This window comes from Frankliniella occidentalis, unplaced genomic scaffold, assembly GCF_000697945.3.
Source record: "Frankliniella occidentalis isolate FOCC.00 unplaced genomic scaffold, Focc_3.1 Scaffold566, whole genome shotgun sequence".
Taxonomy (NCBI): domain Eukaryota; kingdom Metazoa; phylum Arthropoda; class Insecta; order Thysanoptera; family Thripidae; genus Frankliniella; species Frankliniella occidentalis.
Window position 1 is genome coordinate 76,609 of NW_026267682.1, and position 9,105 is coordinate 85,713.

The 9,105-nt window shown below is 43.0% G+C and overlaps 1 protein-coding gene across 6 annotated transcripts in view; it reads left to right on the forward strand.

Annotated features, from left to right (window-relative positions):
- Positions 1-9,030, forward strand: part of LOC113214724 (uncharacterized) — a 58,570-nt gene extending 49,540 nt beyond the window's left edge. For 2 of the 6 annotated variants that reach the window (XM_052275299.1, XM_052275300.1), the window contains exons 10-16: positions 1,499-1,611; positions 1,705-1,896; positions 1,986-2,024; positions 2,622-2,661; positions 3,892-4,013; positions 6,005-6,162; positions 6,237-9,021. In XM_052275299.1, the coding sequence (XP_052131259.1) occupies positions 1,499-1,611; positions 1,705-1,896; positions 1,986-2,024; positions 2,622-2,661; positions 3,892-4,013; positions 6,005-6,162; positions 6,237-6,446 (874 nt within the window). In that variant the 3' untranslated portion in view covers positions 6,447-9,021. The other 4 variants (XM_052275302.1, XM_052275304.1, XR_008012167.1 and 1 more) reach the window with 4 other exon arrangements.
- The last annotated feature ends 75 nt before the right edge of the window (positions 9,031-9,105 follow it).

Sequence of the window (9,105 nt, forward strand, 5' to 3'; positions counted from 1 at the left end):
TGCTGCGGTGGTGGATTGGCTACCTGCTTCCGAGCCGCCCCCATTAAGAGTTACTAAAATACAATGTTCCCCTCTCAATTCTAACATTTTTATAAATATTTTTCCTTTTTCAGTATTATATGAACTACTTTTATACAGTGATTCTGTGAATATTTCATGAACAGTTTGTGTTTTCTGGACAAAATCGGGATCGACAGTCGTTTACCTATCCGAAACTGCACAGGGACCCGGTTTCCATACATAATTATAGAAGTAATAAGGTGACTGCAAGGTGCGACGGCGTCGCGTCACTTGACGACATCTATTTCGCAAGCACCATAGATTTATGAAGACGGAAGCAAATCGGTTTTTGAGCCATAAGAACACACCTTTGGTTGAGTTGAAAACGTTTGAACAGGCCTAGTTGACGCATCCGCGGCACTGTGAAAAATATCGTCGTAAATTTACAAAAAAATTGTAAACTTGAATTATAATTTAAGTTTTGAATTTACGACAGCGCATTTTTTACTCGCCAAGGGATTTGAAGTCGATACATACTGCATGTATTTTTACGATTATAAATTGTAATTTTACGCCTTGCGTCAAGGAAAATTTTCCTGTAAAACCTACCTACTTTTTTTCACAGTGTGGAGGGCACTGTTTACATCTATGGCGATGCCTTGCGTCTCGCCATCTTTGAGGAGTCGTAGCGCGATTTAGATGGTGTGATGATATCGACCCAGGGTATCAAATCGACCTTCCCCTTCACGTACGCATGAGAGTTGGATGTCAGAATGCTGAGGTTTAAGCGGTAGAGGGGCTCAAAGATGATGTCGTCAGGTGACTCCATGGCACCTTAAGGAATTAATCATGCTCTAGCTACACTGTCAAAAATACCGTACCAAACTACGGCAGATTCTACAGTATTTGAGCTACGGTCTGTCTAATCCTAGATGTTGAGTCGAGACTCAAAACGATTTCAGAATTTTTATTTTTTCCGAAACCTCAATCCGAATTGTATGGCGACGGGGACTTGAGACTTAATTTCACCCAAAATAACCTCTTGGGTCTTAACGGTGTGAGCTAAAGCAAAATGGACAAACGGACAGAATCTACATTGATGAGTTCCCCTTAAGGAAACCATAAAAAATATTTTTTTAAAAATACGTCTTTTTGGGGTTTGTTTTTGATTTTTTTTAAATGCAATGCAATTCTTGAGCGAGAATGCCCATCTTCGGAATCGATCTGTCTTTTTATGGTACTAAACGACCCTGAAATTCTCAAGTCGATAGCTCAATTCGTTCTCGAGTTATCGTGCGGACATACAGACGGACGGACAGACAGGCGGGGTTATAGGCCTCGCTAATCGCTCAGCCAAAAGGCGATTCGCTGACACACCAACACCTGATCGATTGCATATGCTCGCTAGCCTTTTCTATGCTAAAGTGCGGGCTAAAAACAATATTACAATATTACAGGTTTAATAGTGAGTGTTTTTTTTTTTTTTTTTTTTTTTTAGAGTACTCCTTCCTACGCGCCAGGGAGCCAAAGTTGAAGCAAGAGGAATTTTTCCTGGAGCTGTGGTCGTTAGAGGTATTGACTGGACTTGGGAAAATCAAGACGGTGGTGAAGGTACGCGATATATTACTTACTTGTTACCTACTGTGTAACAGAAACTTGTGGCTTTTTACTGTTCTCCCCGTTAACGTTGAATTTTGCTCGCAGGAAAAACAGGTGTTATGAGCTGGGGTCTCAAAGTGAAAGATGGTACACCGACTCGGTCCTGGGTCGAGGTGAAATGGGACAGCAGCAGGGTAAGAGCAGATTATAGATTGGGTTACAAAGGGTACGTCGACTTGAAGTACACAAAAGATGCCTCAGGAGGACACTACTACCCTGATCACCTACCACTTCTAGGTACGTTACCATTGCCTTTCGCAATTTCACGATACTCATTCGGAGTGCAAGAAAACCTCAACGCTGCAAATTTGTTTGAATTATACCAGGATTGGACGAGAACTCGACGACAGCATGCGATGAAGAAGGTAGGCTCAACTGCAGTGTTATCACAGAGAAACACATGAGATTGGTGTAGACATTTACATGTGTGTGTACAGTGTACGTAATTTGTTATGCGAAAACGACACATACTTTCGTAGCTCTTAATCAGATTGATGTTCACCAGACCACGACACGCAACAGGCTTTGGGATATCTCCCAACATAGTAAATGATACAGTTAACCTAATTTTGCACGCACCCTTTCATGACCTAACAGAATGAGGCCATGAAATATAAGAAAAACCGTTTTATATGCTTCAAACATTGTTTGTTCACCCCGATAACAGAGAAAAAATATTTAAAAAAGTGAAAATTTGGTTTGTGTCCACCTTTTTCAAGATCTTCTACCCATCTCGTAAATACTCACAACTCACTTCCAACTCGCGTCAATTTTTAACTCGAGCCAAACTTCTGACAGTCGCGGGCAACTCGCACCTAACTCGCTTGAGCTCTTCAACTCGCCAATTCGTTGTTCGGGAGTATGGGGTAGTATGGGGTAGTATGGGGTAGTATGGGGTTCATAAAAAAAAAACGCTGTGATTAAATTGGGTGTTCTAATTGTATTTTATCTTATCTTTACAGACCCGCCAATCTGGGAAGATGCTTCAGCAATTACAAATGAGTATGTTAAAACAGTTCAAAGGCCCAAACCACACGGAGAGAAAAGATCTGCTGACACGGCTGGTATCGGCGATTAACGCGCCCCTATAGAGAGAGACAGCCAGGAGCGAGCTTTTCTGAGGAGATGTTGCTGCGGTGGTGGATTGGCTACCTGCTTCCGAGGGTCCACGCAAAGGGATAGGCGGGACCCAGCCGGCCCATGTGTTGCGGGGGTAGCTGAGGAGGTAGTAGTTCAGAAGAGGGCCCATAAGAAAAGCTCGCTCCTAGTTGTGTCTCCCTATAAAATGCAGTGTTTCCAGGCCGCTGCAAAATCGGACTTTTTCGAATCGGCACGTGGCGTGGCGAGATCGTTTCTTTTTCCACTGCAAATACAGGAGTGAGAACTCTGACGTAAAAAGAGCGAGATTTTTTCTCTTTGCTTTATTAAAGCGATGATTTAAAAACCACGCTCTTATTGAGAGTGATTCTTAAATCTCACTTAAATCAAAATCAAGAGAGATTAACTTCAGAAATCTTCACTCTAAAAGAGCGAGGTGTCCCAATTATTACTCAAATAGAATGACATTCCTTAATCTATTGCTCTAATCTAACGAGGAAATCAAACCTCGCTCTCCAAAGAGCGAGGAAATTTGGGGCAAACTCTCACTCCTCCGGAGAGCATGAATCCTCGCTCTAGGATTTTTATTGTTGTAGGACCCGTCGATTTGTGCTCCCTTTAAACGTTCAAATTTCGTATGATAGGCCTATGCTTCAAACGAGTGAGTAAAGATCTCCGTAATTGTTCAAAAAGCAGAGTGACCTGTAAGCCCGCGAGCGGATCGAGCGAAAAATATTGGGTTCAACAAGTGATCTCAAACTCCTGAAAAGTCTTTCTTGGGGTACGCGCTAAGCTCAAAATATGAACGTTTAACTGTAAGGTGAGAGGAAGTAAGTTGCAAATTTTGTTCCAATTGTCTGTTTAAAATCACTTTAAATTACTGCTTTGTTCAGTTCATTCTTACCTGTTGACCAATGCTTCGCTCGTTAAACGGTGAACGCCAAGAGAGCCAAAAATTCCGTCACGCTGCTATAGCAGCGATATCTACGGATAGCATATACTTGCTTAGCTATAGCAAAAGCTATGACCTATATATTATATAGTTTTCCCGAAACCCCTAAAGGAAGGCGCCCTTAGGTTTGCCCCCACCCCCTTTTGTCCCGGTCTGCGTGGCCCATAAACTTTGTGTCTCAGGTGGTATGCGGGAAAAATTTCTGCCCGGGATGCCGTCGACAAACTTACATCACCTGGCATTGAGGTCGGTACTTTCCTCGTCAGGGATTCTGAGTCCTTAGCTGGAGCCTATGCGATTTCAGGTAAGTAGTTTTAGATGGACATGAGGACGTACAAGTCAGAGGTGCCATCCTCGTCCGTTTGCCAGAACACACACATTCCGGATCCTACACAGGGTATTTGGGTAGCCCATTCTACATCCTGTCCTAATGCATCGACTCTGGTAGCCCGATCAGTGTGATACTCACAGATAACTGACATCAATGTGGCGGGTGTTCGGCTTTAGTATTCACTTTCGGCCATGTCATTCAGGTATTGTCTGGGGTAGAGCGACTGAACCTATTTCGGATCAGATTTCGATTTTTCCTCTTTGTGCTCTAGCATGCGCGTGCTAGAGCGCCTACAGCTGAAGGTAAAACTTAACTACTCCTTTCTTTACATTTCGCAATTTTGGGGGATTGTACCTTCGCAATTTTATGGTCCTTTGGCTGAAAATTTTAAGTGTAAGGCTCTACTGCCGGTTTCCTTGATATGAATTGTTTTATTCTGCTGAAAATTAGTAATCTTTTACCTTCTGATAATAATTCCTATTTGGAGAACCGACAGACTTAGAGCAAATTCCTTAATATTTTGCAGAGAATCATGAAATTGCGTAGTTAGTCAAGAAAGAATACCTCGCACAAACTTGACGTTTTCAATGCAAGTCAGAACAAAAGGCGAGTGAGGGCCATCCAAACTTTCGAGGAAAAAAAATATAAAAAATGTTACAGTAATTTTCATCCAAAATGGCACCTAGTTGGCTGAGCGATTAACGAAGCCTATTACTCCGTCCGGTCGGAAAAAACTTTTTCTTTCTGTCTGTCTGTCTGTCTGTCTGTCTGTCTGTCTGTGTGACTGTCTGTGTATCTGTGTATCTGTCCGCACGAAAACTCGAAAACGAATTGAGCGAGCGACCTGGGATTTTTAGGGTCGTTTTGTGTCATAAAAAGACAGATTGAGGTCGAAGATGAGCATTCTAGCTCAAAAATTGGATTTTTTAAAATTGAAAAACAACGGGTCCCAAAAATGACATTTTTTGAAAACATTTTTTTATGGTTCCCTAAGGGGTAACTCTTTCAAATAGAGCTCTGAGGGTGAAAATTTTGTCCGTTTTGCTCTAGCTCAAACCGTTGAGGCGCTAGAGGGTATTTTTGACGAAAATAAACGATAAAATGTACAACCGTGCATGCTTAGTCGAGGTTATGGGCCGTAGGCCCATATCTTTGTGTACATGTTGCCACTTCCCGACTCGGGTGTCAGCGCCGCAGGCCAAGGTAGATGTAAGAAAGGCGCGTCTATTTTGGGGCTATTTCGCACTATTTCACCTTTATTTCGGACTATTTCGGGGGAAGGTGTAGGAACTATTTCGCAAGTGATTTCCCCCTCGGACGTAAAGGGTTAAAGCATTACTTTTTTACTGGGCATACTTTCGAAATGTTTTGCGGTAGAAAGTTATCATTTGTGTAGAAGGGTAGGCTCATTTGCTGTCAACAGACCCCTTAAAGGGCAGACGGTTTGTGAGGTTTGGAGACTAACGCTCTGCGACACGGTCCGGAAAAAAATTGTTGCAAATTTCCAAACAATTGACTGGAAAATTTGCACCCCGAAACACCCCTAGAATTTTCCAAACTGTTGTGAGTTCCGAACTTATTGGAAAATTTTTATGAACTTTCAACCAAGTTTTCTATTTTATTTTATTTTTAACGAAGAGCCATTTTTATTTTCACTTAACCTAACTTTTGCCACAAACATCTACGTTAACTGTTTTCCAAACTGTTCGGAAATTTCCAGACAAAGGACTGGAAACTATTTATCTGGGTTTTTGTTGGAAAATTCCGACTTATATTTACAGAGTACACTTTCCAGTGTGGTTAGGAATCAAAGGTTGCTGTGTGACCCTTCCCTGACCTACCGAGGAGCCGCACACTTGCAAGTGCACAACTACCGAGTTGCACACTTCTAAGTGTACACCTACGAAGCTGAACACTTTCAAGGATTCACCTTGCAGTTACACCCTTGGTGTACATGATTTCAGTTCGACATTTGAAAACAGTGAAGAACTACAGAGTGAAACGGGACGAGAATGGGTTTTTCATTGAAAAGGGAAGACCGTTTCGCACTCTCCCACAACTTGTCAACTTCTACAGCCAAGAGAACACCGGCATTCTTCAGTTGAAGCACGCTTTCCGTCAGGTGACACTGCTTGGTTCAAACATTTTGTTCAACCAAATCTACCGGTATCTAGAAACCCTTTTTGATTGTGATAGATGTTCCGTGATGTGATCTACGAGTCGATGGACAAGAAGAATGACGTGGATATGAATGACCGGTCTGCTCTGAAAATTATCGGCCGATTGGGAGGCGGATCATTTGGCGACGTCTTCGCTGCTGAATGGAATCATCAAACAAAGGTGGCCATCAAGGTTTTGAAAAAAGGTAAACCCATTCTTCCCACAGAATTTGTCAACGTTATTTAGAGCAGGGCTCCGTAACTTATCCTAACACGAACGAATGTTAGTTACGTAACAAAACACATGTGAAATTGAAAGTTCAAGTTATCGATTTTGAAATATGTCCGATATTATACGTACATACTGTGGAAAAAAGTTGGACAAGTCGAATAACTAACTTATTTCTAAAGGACTACAGTAAACGTTACAAGTTATAACTTTAACCCTTGAAATAACGTTAAAGGCAGTAAAGTAATAAGTTACGGAGCCCTGATTTAGAGTTGAATATTTCGATCATGCAGTCAGACCATATGCATTTTAATCACATTAAAAGCGGCAGTCTTTGAACACAGCGGATAAATGATAATTTGGCTGTCTTAAATAGTAAGGTGTCGCAATAATAGTTCCGCCGGCCAGGGACCCGTCCCGTTGCGTAACAAAATGAACGTTATTTTCTCTGAGGTTTACGTTACGTTACCGCACTTAAAACGTCAGCATACGTGCGTTCAGTGATGCGTAACAGTAACCGAATAAAGTTACACTTTGTACAGTTCCATTTTTTGCAATGTTACAAAATACGAAGTGTAACGTACACATCCAGGTAGTTACGTTACACTCTATGGGCGATTTTTAATCGATCTCGCCAGAATCAATCTTTTAAGTTTCGGTTTTCGATCTTTCGCATCGATCTCGCTTACAGGTGATATCGGTTGGATCGATTCGCAGACGTCCGATCTTCGGATCGATTCACCCCTCTAGTAAAACCGCGAAATTTTAAATCCCTTTCCCTTCCGATAACATTTTCGCTGCGGCGTTCTGGCATTCTGTCGAGTTGTAGTCTTGTTAGTGTCCAGTAGTTCAACTAAGAAGAAGAGTATTTACTTTAAGTTGCGCGAAATGTTCAATTTTTAACAAATGTGATATTACTTGGCAAATTCGATAAAAACGTTAACAATTCTTGTTAACCATAAACGGACCCTTAGTTAAGAAAATTTTCTATTTTATAGTTTCGAGCAATATTTTTTTAATATTGAAGTTTGCGCCCCGTAGCGCCCTCTCACTTGTACAATCTGCTTTTGGACGCCATGTAGGCATTTCATGCCTGCTCGCTGCATTGTTCTTGTTCTTGATGTGTCTTTTTGCGTGATATTTTTTTGAATTAGCATATTAATCATTACTTTTATAATTGAACCCTTTTTTTGGCATGAGCGCTGGGCAGCGCGCGCGGGGGGCTGACTACTCAGAGAGCAAGGTGTCCATTGTTGCTCTGGTACCCGGGCGTGGGTGTGGAGCTGCTCAACAGGTGGTGCTGAACCATGACGCCCTCCCCCCCGCGCGCCCCAACTGTCTGGTAGAAACGGGTCCGTTTAAAAATTATTCGATCTAGGTCGATCTGGCTGAGATCGATCTTTTCCACTCGATTAAGAGGTGGATCGATCTGAACCCTTTCGATTTAGATCGATTTTTTAGCCCGCCCTTCTACTTTTAAAGAAGCATAAAGCGGACTTATGCAACCGCTCTCGTGTCCGTCCGTCCGTCCGTCGTCCGTGTAAGAGGAAGGAGATGAGCTACAGGTCTACAAATTTCAGGGTATCTTAGGGGTCACTCCTGGACAACGAAACGCCTGGTGCAAATCCTGGCAAACCCCTAAGGAGGTGAAAGGGGGTAACAAAAAAATAGAGGTTGGTCCATAAAGTAGGAAAAATATATTTTTTGTATGGTCTTCTAAGGGGTAACTCGTTAAAGTAGAGCCTTTCGGCCGAAAATTTTGTCCGTTTGACTCTCTTTGGGCGCTAGAGTGTTTTTTTCGGCGGTAATACGGTGAAAATGACCACGTTGCACCTAAAGACGTACAAGGAGGCGTCCAATCGTAAAATGTCAGAGGAAGTACCCCTCCAATACAACACATTGTGAATCAGGATCTACCCTCGGATTTGCCGTATCTTTCACCGTTTCGGCCGAAGAGGGAGATATTTTGAAAACAGTAGCAAAAAGTCAAGTTTTAAGACTGTTTGACAAACAATACAATCTAACCAGCAAGCCCGCCCTTCCGCCAAACGAAGTCACCAGCTCCGCTTCGCTTCGCCGGCAACTCCGTTCGGCAGGGGCCGGGCCAGGCCTGCTTGGCCTGCCGGCGGCAATGTCCGGGCCTGCGGCCCGACCATTTCTGTCATGCGATTTGCTAAAGGACATAATCGAATGGTGTAGCGGGCCTTCGGCCCGCTTAAACCCGTCGTCTTTGAGTTTGCCCCGTAGACACGAGAGAAAGGGATGTAACGGTGACGCACCGCGACTACAACCCACCCTTCTGCTTAGAAAACGTTTTTTGGGGGTGGGGGTCGAGTTTCCTTCCAATTTTGCGGTTTTTAGGCCTTTTTCTACAACTTATTGTTCACTATGGCAATATTTGGCTTCTTTTCGTCAAAAAACACCCTCTAGCGCCTACACGGTTAGAGATAGAGCAAAACGGGCTAAAAACTGCACTGGTCCATTTTCTTTTTATTCTTAAGCAAAGCAGAAGGGTGGAGTGTAGTCACGGTGATGCCCCGTTACAGTCTTTCGTCATGCCCATGGAGCAAATCTCTAGGGCCGCAGGCCCCCCACCGGAAGCCTTAGTTTACTAGTAGTAAGAGGTACTCATTGTAGCGGGCGGCCATCTTGGTTACCCATTGTTGCACTCCCCCCC